The 22315-nt window shown below is 44.7% G+C and overlaps 1 protein-coding gene across 2 annotated transcripts in view; it reads right to left on the bottom strand.

Moving 5' to 3' along the window:
• Positions 1-929: 929 nt before the first annotated feature.
• The window catches only part of RHBDL3 (rhomboid like 3), a 57266-nt gene continuing 35880 nt past the window's right edge, over positions 930-22315 (bottom strand). For both annotated transcript variants that reach the window (XM_054278604.1, XM_054278605.1), the window contains 7 exons: positions 20986-21144; positions 13027-13251; positions 11824-11972; positions 7448-7560; positions 5225-5325; positions 2666-2726; positions 930-1951 (listed from right to left, as the gene is read on the bottom strand). In XM_054278604.1, coding sequence (XP_054134579.1) covers positions 1680-1951; positions 2666-2726; positions 5225-5325; positions 7448-7560; positions 11824-11972; positions 13027-13251; positions 20986-21144 — 1080 coding nt within the window. In that variant the 3' untranslated portion in view covers positions 930-1679. The remainder of the gene's footprint in view (positions 1952-2665; positions 2727-5224; positions 5326-7447; positions 7561-11823; positions 11973-13026; positions 13252-20985; positions 21145-22315) is intronic.

The following is a 22315-nucleotide window of genomic DNA, read 5'->3' as shown; positions in this document are numbered from 1 at the left end:
GGCTCGTACTAGCTTGTGGTATCATCTGGCAGCATGGAGAGCATAGCTGAGAGAAGAAAGTCCACAACACAGAGACATTTTTCTACAGAGCAAACACAACTGCTACGGTGCCCGTGGGATGTGCTGTGAAAGACTCTGGTGGCTGTGCCTGGGCACCAGCAGGAAATAGGAAAAAGGAAGAGAGGAGCTTGTCTGGAGAGACTATTATGGCTGCTTTGTCCAGACCTTTGGATAGGTGGGTAAAGGGCAGAGAAAAGGAGGGCACCCACAGTCCTGGACTGTAATTTGGCAGCTCTCTGAAGTGACAAGCAAAATAAGCACCTTACAGAGAAGAGTACCTATAAGCTCTGCTTGTGCTACAGATGTCCCCATGTGGTCCCTAAGTCTGTGCAGGCAACTGTGTGAACTGTGCCACAGCCCACTCACAGATTGCCTGAACTGACCAACATTACAGAAAAAGGCATCACTCAACCAACTCTTGTCTGGGGCTCCTGAACATCCACTGCCTCAGGAGGAGGCATCCTCGACATTTTAGAAATCATATTAAAATCAGTTTTATCCATTTCACAATGATCACTGTAGCAAATAACACCCTCTCCTCTTCATTGGGAAACCAGTGCTACATACAAACTGATTTAACTCCACTGCCTTCAGTGGACTTGGCCCCAAATGAATTGTATGGCTGTAAAGACTGGATAGTTCCCACCCTGGGCTGCTGGAGGTGATCATGGTCCCATTTTCCTAGTAAGAACCTGCTGGAAGAGTTGAGATCCTTGCTAGGAGCTGACTGCAGGACAGGTGTTAGGTCAGTGTGGTCGGAAAAATAATGAGAAGAAAACAGCACCTGATTGTCATCTGATAAAACCACAAATGAACATTTGGACTCCTTTTCTTCATCTCTCAAAAAAACCCCAAAAAAACCCCCAAAAAACCCAACAATCCAGCCACACCCTCTAGCCACAGCAGGCTGTGGAAGGGGGAATAATTAATGAAAATCAAGTGAAACATGCACAGGAAAAGTCACTTCTGGCTGGGTATCCACAACACTCTAAGATTCCCAATGTTTATAGTGCAATTTCATTTGACCTGTGGTTGAAGACCAGTCTCCATCACTTTGTGTGATCAAGTTCTGCCGATTCCTTTGAAAGTTGTGCAAGACAAGTTTCAGCAGAGGCTAAAATACCTTAGGAACCATTCAAGTAATGAGACAGTGGCACTGGTATGGCTGAACAGTCAGACGTGTCCAAAGAAACCAGACTCAAGCTGCCTTGTGAGTACCATTTGAGTCTCTAATTAGTAAATGCCTGCTCTTTTTCCCTTTTAGTGTTCAGTAACATGGAGGAAATTCACTGAACAATTGGCCACAATTCCAGCACTGACCTGGAAAATACAAATATCTCATAGAAAATATTGATGTGTGATAACAACCCAAGCAGTCAGTGCCCAGATGCAGGGCAGAAACTGCAGGGCATGGCCAGCCAGAGTTACAGAACCTGCTGGATTTGTGAACAAACTGATCAGCCCATTCTTTCATGAGATCTTTAAGCACCTCCTCCAGCACACTCACGTGTTCAGAAGAATCATCCTCCCAAGTGAAATACAAAAATAGATCCTCCATCTTCATTCATTTAACACAGCTGACAGATGACTTCTGCTCTCCAGTTTTCTGTCCCATGTTTTCAAGGAGGGGGAGGTAGCTTGAGATCCAACAGACTGTAGGCAAAAATATTCCAGAAGATGGCAAACAAGACAAAAATGACGTAAATAGAAAGGAAGATCCACCATAAAGTCTGATCTTGGAGTCTCTGCTCGTAGTTCCTCAGGATGATAACACCAAGGGTGATTCCAACCATGACCCCTCCCAGGTGGGCCATGAAGCTGGGGTGGGGGCAGGGGGGGTAAGCAGAGGGGTGGAATCGCAGCCACACGGCTCTTCCAAATTCAAAGCTCACTGGAACAAAGAATAAAAAATGAGTTAATTGTCTAGGTTTATCCTTCTTAAGTCTATGTTGTGAGCAGCACTGCATCCCTGAGGAGACAGAGAGGGAGAAATTGCCTGGTATGGTGAGCACAGGGAAGCTGTGGCTATGTCAGGGCTGTGGCACACAGACATGAGGTCTCTCCAGTGGCTGGAAAATGGTCTGGGTTTGTGAGAGTGTAGATAGGTTGGGGAATATTCACCTTCTGAAATTTATACCAAAAGCATACCAAAAATAAGTTAGAATTTGGAGACAGTTGTCTGTGATGAACACACAGCTTAGTTTCCCTTATTGTGCCCCCCTGAGGATAGGGCTGGAAGAGAATTCACCAGGGTGGGTATAATGCTGCTGCCACCCCAGACAGGACGTGCTCTAGGAAACCCAAGTATTATCATTATGAAAGCACTGCATGTTTGAGACTGCAGAGAGAAGATATTTAAGCTCCTTCACAAACACCACAGGCTACAGATGCTGGCTAATGACAAATCCTTGTTTACAAAGGCTTGTGTTGAAAGCCAAAATCTGCAGTGGAGAGCAATGTGGTTCCTGCTGCCAGAAGGTCCAGCTGCAAGTTCCTACCAAAACTGCTGCAAAGTCAAAACCCTCTGAATCAGCATGAGGTATTATGACAAGGACAAACAAAACAGGACTGGCTGCACGTGTGCCAAGCACTGTGTGGTACTTACTACAGATCAAGGCAACAGCCATGCGCAGCAGTTTGAATTGGCACTTCATTCCTGACCAGTTCTGGAAAAGAGACAAGGAAAACAAAGTAATGCTGCACACAAACATGAAGGGATATTACATTTAAATCTGTCACTTGTCAGGCAACTTCTCAGTGCATTCAAGACCTACTGAGCTTTTTCAATGCTACCTTCTGTGCCTCAGGCTCCCTGAAATTCTGCAGCTCAGATCTTTGGCAGAGCACAGAGAAACAATAAAGACTTCAATAAAAGCATATCAAGGAAACAGTGCCATAAGAAGGCCTGGACTTAGTCTCCTCTGTCTTCAGGCTTGGTTATTAATCAATATAGTGGAACAAAAATCTCTGAATGATAATCAGAAATAACGGAGAAATATTAAAAGTCCTCCTTTTCCACTCGCACGTAATTTTAAAGCAGGAAAAGAGATCATGTTTTGAGAAATTCAGATGTATGACAACATTATTATTATTTTACCATTACTATTATGTGACTAAATGAAAATTTGCTTATTGAAGGCAGACTGAGATGCCAAGATAATAATGTTTCTTGTGAAAAGCCCCCTATTTTTTCACACTGAAGAAATAAAAAGAATGCTTGTAAACTCCTCAGACTATCTCTAAGGACACCTGGGATGGCAAAAAATGCAACCTCCACAAAATAAGTAACTGATTTTCTCTCTCCACAGAGAGATCTAACCCAGTCAGAAAGCTCTGAGCTCATGCTGATTAATACTGTGCTGCCTCTTTCACTTTTAATTTCCATGTAGCTGATTTGAATCCCTCACTCTTTTCCTTGGGGTGACATGCTTTATTGCTTCCCCCTGTTGGTTATTTTATGTATTTCATTCCAGTAATATTTCTTTTTCCAAGCAGGAATGTTTCCATTTCCTTTGGTTACCAGGAGGGAACAGAAGATTCCAGAGACCCTCCCTGCCACAGTCCCTGCTGTCCCCAGCTGTGCCAGACTGAGCTTTGCAGCAAACAGCCAGCAATGCCTTTCAGTGTGCAGGAGCATTGCATCTAGATAACAAGTGAGCACAGGGAGACAAGGGGGGGAAAGGAAAGCAAAAACATCCCTCCACCAGAACTGGAAAGGCAGCAAAAATAACTTCAGATGAGAAGAGAGGCAGTGGATAATGGAGAAATAAAGATGCTAAGGTAGCAGTTGCTAAACAGATTTGGCAGAGGCCAATGAGAAGTGAAATGACAGATCACTTTGTGATGGTCTAAGAAGTCAGGGAAGGTAACTGCTGAAAACTCTTCACACACCTCTGGAAGAGCCTGTTCCTCTAAAGCAGACTAAAATTTCCTCCAATGTCCCCCTCTAACCCTGTGAATTGTGGTGTTAAAAACCCAGAGTCTGCGTTACCACCCTGAGAGACACAGGAAGCTCCCTCCTGCTTCCCTTGGCACAGTGCAGGGAACACAAATCACACTGGAAAGAACTGAATGTAGGGGTGCAATTCCCCAGCAGAAACCCTGTGCTAAATGGGCAGCCCCTCTCCTCCCCTCCTGACCTCTCTGCAGCCACTCAATGTCTCATTTGGACAGCAGCCTCAGCTCACTCATGCTCTGAAAAGCTTGAAGAGGGTGAAGCAGAGCAATTCTGCTCAGGGTATCTCTCACTTCCCAGCTGTTACAAAGCTGTCTGCAGCAGCCCCACTGAGGGTCACAGCTGAGCCTGCTGACTTTGCTGCAGACAAGCATCAAGCACAAGGTTTTCTTTTAGGCTTGGCTCCACCACCACTACACACACACATCTTCCAGCACCCATATAACAGATCTGCTGTCTCTACTGCAGCCACCTCACATTATCTTCCCACTCAGACCCAGGGGAGGAGCATTATCCTCGTTTTTATGGTTATTCTGCTCTGATATTGCTGGTACAGGACACACATGAATCTCCTATCAGCAAAGCTTTTTTTGCTCAGCGTCAGCTGAGGAGTCCCCAGGGCAGCTGTGCTGGGCTTTGCCACCACCTAGCTGAGGGCTGGGGATGAACTCCTGTTTCCAAACTTAGAAGAATGACAATGCTGGTGTTTGCTCACCTTTGTAAAGTATTTCATGAGGTGAAACAGCAAAGAGATGCATCATTAGATCACCCAGGGTTCATCTTCAGTCTGGGTTTTACAAATGGAGATAAGGAATATTCTGCACATGAATCCACTGAATGCTAAATTTCCTTAGATACTCACTAAAATTACATAGCACATCCAGACAGAAACAGGTCTGCCACTTCTGCACAGCCAGTCTGCTTTTCCAACATTTGTCAGCCATTGCATGGAGAGTTGATAGCCTGGAGAACACTGATAAATCTTGGATTACCAACATCTTTAGGTTGTCCTGGCAAACTGTCAGCTATCAGGGTACCAAGCCACCAAGTGCAGGGTAATATTTCCATTCCAGAACCATACCACTGAGACAAGACTCTTATCTGGGGCAAGCTCTGAATGACCAACAGCTGGGCCAGGCCTTACTTCCAGCCCCTTTGGGCCACCAGATGTGGCTCACTCTGAGGTCAGACAGTCACTCTGGTACTCACCATCACAATATTGGCCAGGTGAGCAGAGACAAGAGCATACACACCTCCAGAGGAGCCCACCACCGGCGCCCTCATGTCAGCCACAGACACTGCCAGGGACCCTGGGGGAAACAACAAGGCTTTGTGACAATTGCCCACCAAATAAACACACCCTCTCCTACCCTACCTCCCTGCTATGGCCTGTTTGTGCAAATTGCTGCAGGTCAGGAATACAGAAAGAGAAGGAGGGGGAAACTGATTGACTCATGAAGCCAACTCAGTCCTGTCAAGGCAGTGACTGATTGATTCCTCTGCACCTACTTTAAAAGCAGCCAAGCAAGGCAGCAATGTGTCTTTAAACTTGTCCTGCAAAAAGGCATTTATTCCCTGATTGAAGGAACAAGGGAGCAGGAGACAGACAAACGCCTGTGTTTGTTTCTCACCTGAAGATAAAAAAGAAGGAGCTCCCGTGTTGGCAAGAAAAATATTAGCACAGGCAGAAGGAGCTGGGGACTTGTAACTTAGCACAGACCTCTGATCAAAGCACAGCCTATTACCTGTAAAACTTCAGAGTAAAACTAGTCCAAAATAACCTGGATGGAGGCAGTAGGCACATGACAGCAAAATGACAGGTCAAGTACATAAAGGCACCACTAATGACAATACAGCCAAACACAGACATTGCTTCTTCTTATCCCAGTTGGAGGCTTGGATCTGCTCAAAGCTCCTTTCATTGCTGACTTTAAGAATAATTTAAGCGATAGAGGGAAAGGCAGATTTGCTGTCACAAGGAAGGGATAATGAAGATCTTTGTGACGATTGGGAATGGGAAAAAGACATATTGGCAAATCTTGAAAGAGCCCTTGGTAGCACAGAATCTAACGAACTTTTTTGCTAATTGCCCAACTGATTCCAGGTCAAGAAAGTGCTGAGCTTCCACCAGCCAACTCTGCTGATAGCTCCCTCCTTCCTTGTATGGCCCTGAGAGTTCTCAGCTCTTACACACTGCCATTAAGGAAAAAGTTAATGAGAAATAGAGGAAGGAGTAATAAGAACTTGCAGTTAAGTCCTCAGACACTGCACTGAGCGCCTCAATTTCCATTCTTAATGTGTCTTCTTAGTAAAGCCAGACAAATGAGAAAGAACCATAAAAGTTGTGGCCCAACTACATTATACATTTTACTACATTTTGTCTATTCCTGATTATTTAGCAGCTGAGTTACCTTTATATTGCCTCAGCATGAATATACCCATTTTCCTCTCTCTTGGCACTTGACAAAGAATAAAGGATGTTTCATAACTGGCTAAGATATCAGTGAAGCCCTAGGGTTTGGTAGGTGTATCTGTGTTGAAAAGCTTTATATGGGAAGTTGCAAATTGGGCACCACTTTTGTTAGTGTTTGTTAAAATAACAGCCAGGGGACAGTGGAGCTGCTCTGCTAACTCCTTTCTCTGCATTAAATACCATTGATGTTTGTACCATGCCTCATCCTGTGTCCTAGTCCAATTATTCTTTCCACAGACTGTCTCCTGGAATGCAGGATTTATTAGTACCCAGTGCAGCCCATTCTGCAAAGGGTTTATCTGCTTATTATGGAAAAAGTAATTATGTGGCTGGAAAAAACCAAACAAACACTATAAATCTTGAACAAAGGTAGTCAATCACTGAGTTCATTGTAAAGCTCTTGGTTGTTTGTTTTCACACCCTCCTTCTGTTTTAACTAGATTTTGATCTATTGTCAGCTTCCATCACCTCCAAACTGCTGGAAATTCCAAACATAAATAAAAGCAATTCAGCACAAACTAAAAATCAATCAGACCCCATGGCTTAATAATGAAATGAATTTTCCAGATTTCTGTGCACTGCTCACAATCTACAACCAAATACTTCTTGCTTACTTAGGCTGCAGAAAGGTGACAGACAGGACAAAAGGAGGAAGAACTGCCACAGGACCAGCATGACTCCACATTCAGGAAGATCATCTAAAGCAAGGCTATTTTAAAATAACAGGCAGTTGGTGCATTTTTAACAGGCCTCCTAAACATAGAGTCTATGGCTGCATAGAAATAGATGTCAAGTTGTACCATATTTTCTATGTCCAGCCCTGCAAAGGATTTCAATGCACAGATCAGTGAATGTTCCTCTCCTAATCCCAAATATCACAAAACATTTCTCCAACTCAAAAGCCAGCACAGACCATTTTCACTGCTTCTCCACCTGGGGCATGCAGAGGTGTCACCTACCTGCCACAACTCCTGCAACGTACACAAAACTGATCCTCGCAGCTCCGTGCACCATTTCCAGAGGAACCCCAACCAAGAGCTGAAGGACAACATTGAGCCCAAGGTGTTCTATCCTGCAGCAAGGAAAAACAACAGTTGTCCTCTTCTCCAACTCTTCATCTCCTTTCTCTACCACTGAGAAAATCAAATAGCACCCGATTCACATAAGTAGACTAACACTGGGCAAAACAGTGATTCCAGAAAAATCAGACCCAGAGCTGCAATATTTCTTCCCTCCTTGCTGCTTTTATCTTTTCCATATCCACGCAGGTCCTTTCAGCTAAAGACCTCACACAATGTTTGGTTCTTAGTCAGACATTTTTTTCCTTTTTCTTTGCTTGAAAAAGTTCAATGACTTGTCAAAAAAAAAAAGCAGCAAGATGGCAGCAGAGCCTGGAACAGAAGCCAGAAAACCTGCCCTTCTCTTCTCCTCTCCTAATGATTCCACTTTTCCCTGCACACATCACACTGCCATGATGGGGAGTGGTTGTTAAGAACGAGGTGGATGTAGAAGTTCCAGGAGAATTGCCAATTTCTGGTGCTGTAATGCTCCTTTACAGCATGGGTGTCTGACCCTCACCCTTTTCTGTCTGCTGTGCCTACCTCAGTGGTCAGAATGGGAAGCAGAGGGCATTTTGATGTCTGCTGAGGTGCCCAGGTGTACTCACTGATGCTCTCTCTTCACCCACCCTTGTTCCCATTACAGCCAATAGCAAAACTCCAAATCTGTTGAACACACAGCAGAAAGCTGGGCTGAGGGAACCCCAGCAAGGCCCACTACCAACAGGGCAGGACCACTGGCAGCCTGCAGGCAGAGTGTGACAGCTCAGATGTGTGTGTTGGGTAGAGACTCCAGGGCAGCAGATCTCCCCTGAGCTGAATCAACAGCTTCAACTCAAGTTCTCTGTTGCTTTAATCAATACTACTTAACAAACCTGACCTGCCACTTTTCAAAGCTCTATACAGACATTCATCTGTAGGGTCTCCAGTGAGCTGACACCAGCACCAGGCCCTGAGCAGGATCCTCAGCTCTCTGCTAGTGTCTGAGATTTACCCTGGGCTCACAGGACTGTGATCTCACTGAATGGTGACATCCCACTGGAGCCAAGGGTATCCTGCTCCTTGTATGAAGAGAGCCTGCTTACAAAACAGATGGATCTAAAAAACACAGTGGCAGCCTCGATGCAGAAGGCCAGCATCTTTTGGGGAAAAGAGAGCAAAGTACCTAATGCCTTGAAAATACACATCCTATTTTATACAAGAGAAGGGTTGCTCACAGGCAGGCACTAACAAACTTTGGATTAAGTTACATGCATTTCCACTGTTTTGATCTTTTTCATGTTACCGTAGCAATTTCCCATATCCAGCAGAGAAAAACACTGATGGTGAGATTCAGTAATGACAGAACAGTCTCATAAATGAGAATGTAAAGTTGGACTGCAAAAAAATTGCTAGAAATGATACTGCAGAGAACAATCCTCTCCTGATATCTTAAGTTTGTTTCCGTTGAATTTCTCTCCAAAGATGAATTTCCCTCCTGCACAATGCACTCAGCACTGCAATTTTTCATCATGGGAACCTGATGCATGTAACTGAGTTCCTTCATTACCTTTTCAAATCTTTTGAAGTCACTGGACATGGTCAGCACTTGCTCTGATCCTGCATGCTCACAGAACGCCGGGAATTAAATTAGGAACAACCAGCAAAGGTCAAACTGAGATCACTGGGATGAGTCCAAACATCCAAGTGCCCTTTCACAGAGGGGAGGGAAGAAGCTTTGGCTGGCACACAGTCAGCATCATGAGGTGGCACCTGACAGTTCCACACAAAGCACTGGGTCTTATTTTTCAAAGGAAGCTTTTGTAAGAGCTCAGCACAGTTTATCCTGGACTCTGAAGTGACTGCTCTGATTCACAGCTGTTCTTAAAAGACTTCTCAGGAGCAATCCCATTCACTTCTCTTCCCCATCATGCTAAGAGCTTTGAAGGCACCAGAGTCAATAAGTGCTCATAAAATATAATTACCCTTTGCCAGTGCTGAATGTGTCATTCTTGAAATGACAATTTCATTGATTTATTAAGGACTTTCTCCTTCCCTGGGACCAAACAAATGGGACTGAGCATCAATGCAAGTCATTAGTTATGGCAGTGATACAAATGTGTGGGCTTCAGATTATCAACGTCTGCTTTCCATGAAAACAGAAGGGCAGAATTTACAACTTTGCCTTTTCAGCCCTTGACAAAGCTCCCTCCATCAGAACCAACACAGAGCCTGCACATTTTTGGAATCTTTCTAGAGGCACAGCCAGCCAAGCCTTAGCAACTGCTGCCTTCTCAAACACCTTCCAGCTGCCACTTGCTCTTCAAAAAAAAGACAGAGTGCACTAAATTAGGAGCAGTCCACATTACCATTTAAAAGTCTCAGCTGGAAGCAGGGTAACAATAGACCCATGGCATTGTGTTATCCTCTCATTTGAAAATGAGAGGAGAATGATGGGTGTCCACTAAAAGACAATATTACCTTTCCAAGATTTATCTGTTTTCCTCACAAGAAAGGAGCTTAATACAGAGAACTTAGAAATAAAGGAACATTTAGCTTAACTCCAGATACTGCAGATAAATCACAAGGTTTATTGTTCCAGTGGGACTCTCCATTGTTTTAAAGGCTGTGTAGCTAAAGGACTTGGAATCCATCATGACAAATCCCCTGCTCACCACCTTCCATTGCTCCACTCTGAGTCAGCCAGAGGTGAAATAAACCTGAGGGATTTTTGGCCAGTGAGTGTGAAGAACGCCAGGGAACTGCCTGCTACAAGGGTGACCTGGCACAGGTTAGGAAACCATGCCACAGAAAGGCATTCAGTGCTGGGAAATTGTCCTTGTGCAGGTGTTTCTCCTCCAATGTATCCTAGAGCAATCTGTAGTTATAGAAGGGATATGGTAAAACACCACCACCATCAAAAGAAAGCCCAAATACAAATTAACTAACATTAGTTAAAAAAAAGGTTTTCTTTCTTTTACAAACCCAGTTTTCCCCATATTTTCAGTGATGGAAATTTTCATTTCTCATTTCATGTAACCAGCCTCATGTCTAAGCCCAGCAGTCCCCCCTTGCAGGATGGAATCTGTGTTATCTGTGTAATCCTTCTTTGGAGGGATTCAGCATGCAGAGGACAGAGGTTGCCACATCCAAAAGTTTCTTCTAAAAGCTTTTCCCCACTCTTCCCTTGGGTGGAGTCTGTTTTTATCAAGGGATCTGGGGCACATTTTGTGCTCCAGGGCAATTACACACCAAGGAAGTTATTCCATGGCAGGGAAGAGACATCAGCATGTCTTCCATCAGAGATGTGGAAAAAAGGCAAAGATCAGCTTGATCTTTCTGGCCTTTCATAGAAGAACATTGAGTGATGGAAATATAGGCTTCCTATTTAAGAACAAAGGGTCCTTATGCAGTTTCAAACTCTACACTACTGCTGAAAGGCTTTCTGCTGTCATTTTTCAATGACAGAATTAAAGAAAATTGCAATTATCTGCCAGGAATGTGTGAAGATAATGATCTGAGAAACTCTTCAGAGGGGGTAGAATGTTTTGTACAGGGATGAACTTTCCAGTGACACTTACTCATCACCATGGCATCACAAACATCACACAATTAAGTCTATTCAAATTTTGTGAGGACTAGGACAGCTGAGAAGAACAGAGTTAGAATCCCCTCACCTTGTATATTCTTCCCAAGTCTGCTACATACCTGCCATGGGATGAAGGAGGATTCATTTTATTGTGCACCTTCATTTTGCATGGACACCATTCCGTGTCCATCTGGTCACTCGAGACTGTCAGCTCTTCAGGAACACTGAGTTTGCTCAGTGTGTACAAAATGGGAGTTCAGGCTTGACACAGCCTTCTAGGCACTAGCTCAGTCCCTACAGAAGGGACCAACATTACTGAGTGATGACAGGTCCCAGGCACAGGAATTTAACTGACTTTTCCAACACCCTGTATTTTTAAATACCAGTCCAGCATCTTTGCAGACTTGTCCTACCACCGGCACAGCTCCTTTAGTGGAACACTGGGCTTTGACCTGGTTTTAGGAAGTGCACAGTAAGAAGAAAGTGTGGTCCCAACACTGCTAGGGAGGAGAGCAGCATCTGTTAAGTTCCTTTTATTGCCTTTTCCCTTCAGAGAGCTGTGAAGGTTTGCACCTCATTGCCCACCAGCCCACATCATCTTCAGATTTTTACACACAATTTATAACTGAGTTTTTAAAATTTAATTCTGAGCTGATTCTGTCACTTCCTCTATCTCTCTGGGGAACCTGAACTGTTTGTAAGTACTCACCCTGCATGCATGAATATGTAGGTTAGGTACCTCCAAGCCTGGGCCCGAAGCTGGGGATGGTACAGCAATGCATTCTTCAGGTACAAGGGGTGGCTGACTTGCAGCACAAATCTGTCTAAGACCACTCCATTGTAAAGAAAAAAGGCAACCTAGAAGAGCAGAGAGATTCATTGGTTACCAAATGCCTTTTCTCATCAACAAGCCCCTTTTAGCTAAAATTATGGAGAAAAAGTAATATATAAAAAACTTTTCTCCCATTTGACAGCTTCACACAGCATGAAATTCCCTGTTTTGAGGAACCTGCAACACATTGATATAACTGTATTTGTAACACACCAGCCCCTGAGTCAGAGGAACCTGCTCCCAGTCAGCACCCTACTATCAGTGTCATATCCTACTCTGTACTTACTCGAGCACATTACTCAGCAAATGTGCAAAGATCTCATTTGGGCAACACATGAGCAGGTCAGAATATTTAACCAAGAGGTTCTCTCCCCTCCTTTTTCTCTCTACTCACAGAACAGAGGTAGCTGTACAGAAATTTTGAATTCCATTGACTTATCCATTTCTCTAGAACTGTCCTGTTTTCACTCCTCAAACAGTTGTGCTCTCATTTCCCAAACTGTGTAGTCCCATATACAGATTGTTCCAGTGACAGGATCACAGTCCCCATTTAAACACACACACTCCAACAGGCAACCAAAATGGCCACTGGCTTCACATCTGTCCTTGTCCAGGTGTGAACGAGTCCCTCTCTGTGGTGGTGTTTACAGGGATCTTAGGATGAGGGAAGAGATGAAAATGTTGACTCCATGTTTCAGAAGGTTTGATTTATTATTTTATAATATATATTAAAACTATACTAAAAGAATAGAAGAAAGGATTTCATCAGAAGGCTAGTTAAGAATAGAAAATGAATGATAACAAAGGCTTGTGACTGACTGAGACAGTCGGGACAGCTGGACTGTGATTGGTCATTAATTAGAAACAACCACATGAGACCAATCACAGATTTGCTTGTTGCATTCTACAGCAGCAGATAATCATTGTTTACATTTTGTTCCTGAGGCCTCTCAGCTTCTCAGGAGAAAAAATCGTAAGGAAAGGATTTTTCAGAAAGTACCATGGCTGCACCTCTCCAACCCTGACTGAGTCCCAGCAGGGCCTTGGGCAGTGTGGGGAGGCTCCCAGGGAGGTACTTGCCTCCACGATGGTGATGGTGATCATGAACCAGGGCGGGGGGCAGCAGGTGTAGCTGTCGTAGTACCACTTGCGGTCGATCTCCCGCGGGAGCGTCTCGTAGGCCACGTGCCGGATCAGCCTCTGCGAGAGGCTCAGCCCCGTCTCCTCCAGCAGGGCCTTGCTGCACAGCCTCCTGTTGCCCTGCAGGATGGCCTGGCGGAAACTGTTGGACCTCTTGTTGCTCATCTGGGTAAAAGGGGACAGAAGAAACCATGAGTACAGGCCTGGCACAGTCACCAGGGAGAACAGTGCCAGTTTGGCAGCACCAGATCCAGGCAGGCAGGAAAGCCACCACCAGGCTGAGCTTTAGGAACCAAGACTTGGGACAATGACAGGGTGACCTACTTGGGGTGCAAGGAAAACGAGTACCACAGTTTACCATTATAATGTCAATAAATGAGGTCAGGGCAGAAATCTGGCAAGGCAGAGCAGAGGCTGCTGATGCACCTGGCTGAGCTCTATGGCCCATTCTCCAGCCTTCCATGGACTGTCTTCACCATCAGTTATCACAATCCACATTTCCTGTGTCCTCCTTCCCTCTGCTCCCCCTGCTCTATCAAACTTCCCTGCAGTCTCGGGGCAGGAAATTTCTCAAATGTAGCAGCAGGCACTTTCAGAGCACATCTAACCCTTGGGGCAGGAGTTAGCTCTGGGCAAAGAAAATTATCTCTTTGTGTAAAACAAAACTGCCTGGGCAACAGCAACAAACAACAAATTAATCGCCTGTACAAGGTGTCTTAGCTCCTGTAAGCTTGCAAGCCTTTACAAGGCTTCTTTTATAAGTTATCCTCAGTGGGGGCAGGCTCTGAGAAGGCACAGGCTTACAGCTAATTTGTATATGCATTATCACCTCACATGCATAGATTTAGCTATCTTTCTGAGCATACACTTTACCAGTTTGGATGCATAATTAAAGCAATTGCATTTGCAAATTAGGCAGATGGAATCTTATGCTTAGCCTTCTGGGGGTGGAGGAACAAACCAGGTCTGAAAGAGCTTGCTCCAAGATGTGTATAATTGTTAATTAGCCCTGATGTCAAACAAAGCTGCTGCATTAGAGCCACTGTCTGTACTGGCTGAATGTTTGGCAGGGAGCTCCAAAGGCTCACTGTGTACATAGGCTGCTGCAGGGGGATCTTCCACTGAGCAAACATGACAGCCTGGTCCTTCTGAGAGAGCTGCTGACTGCTCTCAAAGCATATCCAGCCTCCCAGAACCAAGCAAGACAAGACACTCAGCAGCAGTTGTCTTGGATCATGCTGGTTTCAGCTGATATCCCAAAGCCAGCAAAGCCCAGAGCTTGTGCTCTCAGTGCCCAGGCAGTCAGGGAATTGCTCCAAGCTGGACCAAGCTGCTTAAACACAGTAATCACTGCAGGGAGCCACCTCCCGTTAATCACTGGGGGAAGGCAAGGGGCCATCTGAGGTGATGGCACTGCGACCTGCTCTGCCCATCCCTCCTTAGCCTTCATTTCTAGCCTGTCCCTCCAACACAGAAGAGCACTGAACGCCAATTGATATTCTTATACTTCTTTTAAACTGAGGAAAAATGTGTTGCTGTTGTTCTCTTTGAGTTGTTTCAGTGAGAAGATGTTTTACCCTAACAACTCTCTCCATTGCGGAATTTCTCCTTTGCTCTCTCTTTCCTTCATTGATTTAGAAAACACTTGTAAAAGAACTTTTCTTGTAAAAAAAGCAGAAAAACAAAGAAGAAAAAAAATGTCCACAGAGTCTCTCTCTCAGTCTTCTCATGTCTATCATCCAAAAGCCTGCATCTAAAACTGGGGAAGATGAGGGGGGAAAAATTGTTGAAATTGTTGTGGTCCTCTGTTGCATTAAGAAAGCCTGTTCATACTGAAAAATAATATTTTCATAGAGAAATATCCAACAGGTACAAGGCTTCTCTTAGCATGTGTGAGATGCCTTTTGCTAGGCAAGAGATGTACCTCTGTTTCAAAGATACTTTTAGCCACCTAATGACCTCTCTGTGTCCACAGAAGAAAGCTTAATCCCAGGTTAGTTCAGAACAGCCTTTTAGAGATGTTCTGCATGTGCTCCCTCACAAAGTTCATTTTTTCTCTCTGGCTTTGCCCCTCTTATGGACAAGAATAAATTCAGACAAACTATAAAATTGCCTGAAGATGCCAGACAGTTGAACTGGAGCTGCTGATCTGCTTATTCCAATTACAGTGATAAATGGGATTTCCTGCCTACCACAAAACAGTCAGTGCTTTTCCCTGTTGCAGCACTTCAGTGGAAAAGATAATAATTTCCAGAGTCAAGGAAAATCATCATTTCAGCATCAAGAAGGGCTGGCCACCCTCAGTAGATGATCACCTCATCAGTGCAGAGATTGCCAAGGGAGATGGGCAGGAAACTCCAAAGGCTGCTATGTCCATGGTTAGGACCACATCCAAGATTTCTTTGCATCTGTTGAGCAGAGGATCCTAAGGGAGGCACCCTGAACTCCTCTGTTACTGTTACAAGGGATGGCTCAGTTCAGTCACCTGAACTCAGCACAGCCCCATCAGTCCAGTGTCCCCTCTGCAATAATGCTTGTGCTGCCCATGGAGCCCAGAAAACAGCCAGGGCACTGCAAATTCATCACCATGACATTTCTGAAGATTCTCCTCAATATAATAAAAACAAAACAGGGAAAGGTCTTCTTAGATTTAAGAGGAAAATATTGCAGGATCATTGTAGATGACCAAAGCCTCCACTGGCTCTTTTGAGGAGGTAGGAAACTTGTCTACTGTTCAGCAGAAAGCTCTGCCTTCCTTCTTCCAGAGAGGAAGATAAATCACAGGACCTTGCACACCCTACACAGAAGCTAACATGGAAGGGACATGAAAATATTTGCCAGACCATCTTTAGAGCAAAGGATATGGAGAGAAGGTCCAGGTTCCCTCTACATGCTGCAGTCTTGGCATGGTTTTACCCCCCAGTGAAGCAGGGACACAGTGTCAGGAGTGTGTCAGACATGCTGAAAAGCCCTCACAATCCCTCAAGATATGGATGAGTAGATGTACTGAGCCCTTGTTGAAATCAGACCTCTCAGGAAGGAGGCATCCTGCTGGTCCCCACCTGCACACATTGCCATGGCACCGAGGAGGAGATGATCTCCAAAGAGGCAGCACAGCTGACTGCCAGGGCTCAAGCAAACACAGCAATCCTGGCCCTACTCACATGGCCTTGGATTGGGCTACGAGGAGATGGGCATGAGGAGAGACAGAGGATTAAGTCAGTATTGCTGCTCTCACCAATTCTTGATGAGAAGTCTATTTTGTTCCTCAGACTGACTTTGGAAGAATCAAATCTTCCCAAACAGAATCTCGCATATGGTCACAATTTGCTGACTGGATTTTGCAATTACATAATATTGGTATTTATGAGCCAAGTATTTAATCATCAGCTGAAAGAACACTAGGCCCATTGTTGGCCTGCACATTATCATGGCTCCAGGAGCCCAGGGCAGCCCACCCCACTTCTCTTCATGCAATTGATCTAGGACTTCTTTAATGAGTGTGATATTAAAGCTGCAAGCAGATGGGTACAGCAAACAGTATGTGGAGAGAGAAGATAGCAGTGGGGAACAACACATTCCCTTAGTCCTTCCTGCCTGCAAAATGGTGTTCTGCAGAAAGAAATTTCCCTTGCAGAAGAGCCAGGCTGAGCTGACTGGTACCCAGGTGGTGCCATCTCTGCCCTTTGGCATCACCCTACCAAAACAAACCATGGCTCAGGGCTGGAGATCAGCTCAAGGGCTGGGTCTGATACCTCTGTGCAAATGGAACATTTTTTCCTACTTAGATCTGAACCTGTCTTCAACACTGAAAACATCAACATTTAGGATGTCAAGAGTAGAACAGTGACAAACTTTGATGAAGTACAAAGCCCTGCTTTTGTTTAGCACACATGGCATTCAAAAATTACTCAGGGATAATCTGCAACTTGCAAAGCAAGTTGTTCATCCCCACTGGCAGACCAATTTCTCTGTCTTCCTTGGATATCTGTAGTACTGTGGCTACCTCTGATAATCAATAGCCAAGGCATGTAGTATTTCCCCCATCTCCAGTTTCAGGACTTGTGTGGGGCACAGCACACTTTTTATGGTTTTATTCAGCCTCACTCAGAAGGTTTGGAAAACACGGATTTCTGCTGATTACGTATTGGCATCTTTGAGACTGGTCTTGAGCTATTTTTAAACACATGCAGCTCTGTGACAGGCAATGCATTCAGCTCTCCAGCTCTGATCCTCCAAGACACAGAACATTAAATCAGAAGTTAGCACAAGCTTTTTAAAAGCCTCTGCCAGCTCCAGTTTTATAACCCACTTTACTTACAAATGCAACCTCTCCAATCAATTTTGCTTTCAAGATTCACATTTATTTCCTTCCCTCTGCCCACACTTCTACAAAATGCTAATGTGGGTAGAGACAGCTTTCCCCAAAATGCATGTCTCAGCATTAAGTTCATCTGTCACAGATGTTCACATCCTCTGAGCCAACCTGGTGGCACTTTCCCAAACAGTATCAAAGGGAAAAAAACCTGAATACCAAATACCAACATTCTGATCTGGTTTGACCAAGCAGTGGTTTACTCAAGGGATTCAAAGAAAGAGGCAGGAGAGACAAAATAAATTATCCCTGCTCAAGGTTTTGCCTGATTAAATGTGCCAGGCTTAGGCCTTCCAGCTCTTCCAGTAGAAAAGGTAAAACACTTTCAAATTGCAAGGTTACTTGAAAGAACATTGCTTGCAGGACCAGACTATACATTGTGGTTCAAATAACATTGCTACACAGTGCTTCAAAAATGTGCCTCGTTCACACTAAAAATGAGGTGGAATTAGCCTGTCCCTAGAAGCCAGCAAGGCCAGGGAAATCAAAGCAGGCAGTGATTCTTGGTCTGGAAAATAAAGGATGTGCATTTAATTAGTTATCATATTTTGCTCATTATTGAGATATTACATCAACTTCAAGTTACTACAAAGCCACAGCTAAACCTTTCTGCTGGAAGCAGCAGTGTTTCGTTTTTCCCAAGTCACATGAACTCTGTCTTAGAGCTCACTACTTACTGCAAGCTTTATTACAGCTCATGGGATATTATGTGAAGTAACAGCAATTGCTGTTCAGCAAGAATCCTAGCAAATAATATCTCAAGGATAATTAACTCCTGGCTTGTCTCTTCTCTGAAAGTAGCAAAGTTAGTTAAACACCTTGGTTCTCTATCTCCTCCTGTGGCCCATGCTGCTCACAGCCAGAATTTTCTCTGTGCATCTCTTTTCACAATGCTGCAAAGCAACCAGAGAGCACAGATGCACAAGATGTCTCCACTTGTACAGGAAACACTTTTGTTACTCTGCACTGTCTCAGACACAGCATAAGAAATCCCATCTGAAACTCCTTTCTGCCATTACTACAAACCACAGTGCAGAAACAGAAATGGGTATGATTGCAGCATTGTGTTTTACAACTACATGAGCTGAATTTCACACACACAGAGGAGAAGTAATTTCCAATGAGCTGCCTATCTGATCTTTTTGAGCCTTTTCTGTTTGCAGATCACACCAGGAGTTTTTATCTTCCTTGAATTTATTCATTTCTCAATTTATTTCCCGAGTGCTTTCTGGGGTCTAGTCTCGTATTTTAAAACTTTCAATTTCATAAATTTAAGTTGCTTTGCTGAGAGCAGGCATACGTGTGGATGTTGCTATTAAGGTGAGAAGTCCTATAATTACACTTTTGATGTATCTAGGAGTTCACAAAACATTTTGGACATCAGAGGATAGCATAGCTTTGCTCAATAGCAGTCCTCTAGCTGGGGATCACAGTGCCTGAGAGAGCAGGCAGAGATCTTGGAGCTCAGAATGATGCTGGAGAAAAGGAAAATCATACCTACAGAGAGCCTGGCTTGTAAAGCCTCTGGTTTAGTAAAAGGTCAGCCTTTCCATCCCCACACCCAGCAACATCATGTTTGGCAGCAGATCAGTTCTTGCTAAGCTACTGAAACAGACAAATTAACCTGAGCATAAAGCAGGGAGGGCTAATGATCATCAAGCACAAACATGCACCTAAACACCACCACACCACGGGCTGACAGCTAAGAGGTGAAGGAAATCCCCAATTTCACAGTGATGCTGCATCAAATGTGCTGCTTCTTTCCATCAGGAAGTTCAAAAGAAAGTTCAGAAGGAGCCCTAAAATAAAAAAAGTTTGGATGCTGGAAATCAATAGAAACTAGAGGAGAAGTGAGAAAAGAGATGTCATTTGTAAGTAGTTTAATGTTTTGGCATTTGCATTGCCTATTGATTAGAAAGTGCAAAAAATGCAGACAAGGATAGAGGGGCTGGTGACAGGAAAATCAATGGCTTTTTTATAGGAGTCATTCAATAGTAGTGAAGGAAATTTGCTGTTTTGCAAAAACCACATCACCTGGGTGTGAGCTGGCACAGCCTCCTATTCCCAAAGGGGGAGAATGTCCAAGCATTTCAGTTCCCACCTACCTCTCATTAGTGTGTGCTGCTCCTGAGCCCTGTGGAGCAAGGAGAGAGAAAAAAGCCCAGCTCTATTCCTGAGCCTGTTGCCAATGTGTTGGCTGGCCCTAGGCCATCATTTCTGTAAAAGAAATTCGATGATGCCTCTTCCTGCTACCTAAGGGTTGTGCAGCCCAATTAGTGAATGCTTGCACACTACTTTGAATATCCCCAACTGTGGAACAAGCAGCTGTTACTATAAATACTCTGCTGAGCACTGAGGACCACACTGTTTGTTATGCTGGAGTGAGGAAAACCTCACACTGTGTAATCTGTTTAAGAGTTGCTGCATTTATTCTACTGTGTACCTAGACACAGGCAAGGGGCTTACAAGACTGCCTGGTCAGATACAGGAGGTTTATGTCATTCCAACAAAGTCACTTCACCTTGACACTGCCCACAGCCTGATGGAGGTCATGACCTGGGTCCTTGACAGCTGGGCCATGTTACCATAACTCTCTGATAATTGTGAAAACAGGACAGATGCAGGACTCTTTCTAAACCAAGAACATGTGCTTGAGTGACCATGATCAAATCCCACATTGTCTGCAGAACACACAGAGATACAAATTACTGTACTCAGCAACAAGGACACATCCAGCTTTCCACAGAAACCTCAGAGATGTCACCAACTCCCATTCCCCTTTGACTTTGTCACCCAGGCTTATATTAATATTGCATTAAATCTGGGATTCAGGTGTTCAATGACAAAGTAAGAACAAGGCAAAGCCTCTGAATGGCCAGTGTCCAAGATACATAGCAAACAACATTTCTAAGCCATCCTGGGCACCTGACAACACATGTCTGCAATTGTGTTGACTCAACAAATTGCCTTGACAAGAAACAGAGCAATCCCTTCACTAATTGACTCATTAGTAGAGATAGAGAGGCATCCAGATCATGACTCATGCACTCTGAGACACCTCACCTGGCATAAAATGAATGTGACCTAGAAACAATTTATCCCTGTTGCTGTTGATGCCTACAGCAGTGCAATATGACTCCACCCAGCATGTCAACACAAAGTTATCTATACATTTTTGTCTGGAAGTGGTGAAATCTCTAGATAAAACAGGAGACATCCAGACTGACAGACCTCTGCTTGCAAACAAATGGCTCATTATAGCAGCTAGCAAATGATACTGAGAGCAAAAACTTCCAAAGTAGCAGCAGCCATTGCTTCATGATATTACTACAGTTCCCACAGTTCCTTCCCATGCAAATTTGTTTCCCTGGAAAAATCAGAAGCAATTTGACTCTTGCTGAAGCAAGTCCACGCAGAATATGATGCAGCAAAGACTGGTGTTAATAAAGGGAGGGAAAGAGACACTGTGGCTCAACAGCCCATGTTTTAAGTAGAACCAAGGACTGACAAGCCAGAGCACTCACCAGGTTGACGAAGTCCTGGTAGCAGATCCTCCCCTCAGAGTTGCTGTCTGCCAGGGCCAGCAGCACCTCCAGCTTGTGGGGGTCCAGCTCCGAGCCGTGCCTCTGGAGGAGGGAGCGGAACTTCTCCGTGCTGATGTAGCCAGTGTTGTCAGGATCAAACTGGGACAGGAGGGGAGACAGCCACAATTAACAACCCCATTTACACACAACTCTGTCCTCCTGTGCATTCATCACCCACTGCAAACCCACAGGGACCCAGGGGCTGCTCTAGGCTTTGGTGACACTGCCCTGCTGCAGAGAGGGGTGAGTCCAGGCATCATCATCCACCCAAGCTTCAACTACATCAGCTCCCTTCACCTTCCTGCCCTCTGCATCATCATTTCTCTTGTCTATTTTTTATATCTCTTTCTAGCTGGAACATCAAGCAAACCAGAGATACAGTTTGTGAGATAAAATGCACTGGAAACAGTTTTACTCCACTATTTCCTAACACAATTCCTAGCACAATGCCACCCCTCCTCAGGGCCCTTCCATGCTCAGTGTTTCTGACAGTCACCTTTCCAGATCATCTCTACAGATGCCTTCACTATGGTAAGTGCTTTCACTGCTGAAGAGCTATTTTAAGACAGTTGGGAAAGAAAATCTTTGGACAGGAAGCAAAGCAGATGAACACCATGTCAAACTAAAAGTGACAAAGAAGCCACATGCCATTTTGAGAATGCAAACCAGAGTCATTAGAAGGAAAGTCCCAGGTGAGACCTGGAGTGAATCCCACTCTGACCCAAAACATCACTGTTTTCCCTGAGCCTAAGTGGCTAATCTAGACATGCCACTGATGAAAAGAGACACCTTTGCAAGGCTGTCCGAACTAATGACTGCTCCAGTGGCCTCTAGGGCACTCTGTGAGGGGCTGCCAGCTCACAGGGCACAGCCTCAGCGCTGACAAAGGCAGTGCTGGCACCACTCCAAACACCTTTCTGATGCTCTTGGAACAGAGTGGCTGCAAGCTGCCAGAGCAGTCTGCACGAGCCCTGGTGCACTCTGATCTCTACCAGTTCTCTGTTGCTGGGAGATTTTGCCTTTGATTTCCCAAACTTGGCCGTGAGGACCCTGGTGCTCGCTGGCCTCCTTTTGTAGATAATGATATCAAGCTTGTTGGCTGGATTGAATGGCTGTCAGGGGGCAGGGTGGTCAGGAGGGAGTCTTTTCATGGAAACATTTGGGACATAATAGGCCTTGGCAGAGCCAGAAAGGTCCTATCAATCCTCACTCTTTCCTAATGGAGAACAAAAGTTGAGCAGGCACTGGGCCTTCGATCAGACACAGTGGA

This window comes from Melozone crissalis, unplaced genomic scaffold, assembly GCF_028551555.1.
Source record: "Melozone crissalis strain CALT ecotype California unplaced genomic scaffold, PUWL_Pcris_2 ptg000026l_1, whole genome shotgun sequence".
NCBI lineage: Eukaryota > Metazoa > Chordata > Aves > Passeriformes > Passerellidae > Melozone > Melozone crissalis.
Note: the sequence above shows the minus strand (reverse complement) of the source record. Positions and strands in the feature narration are given on the sequence as shown.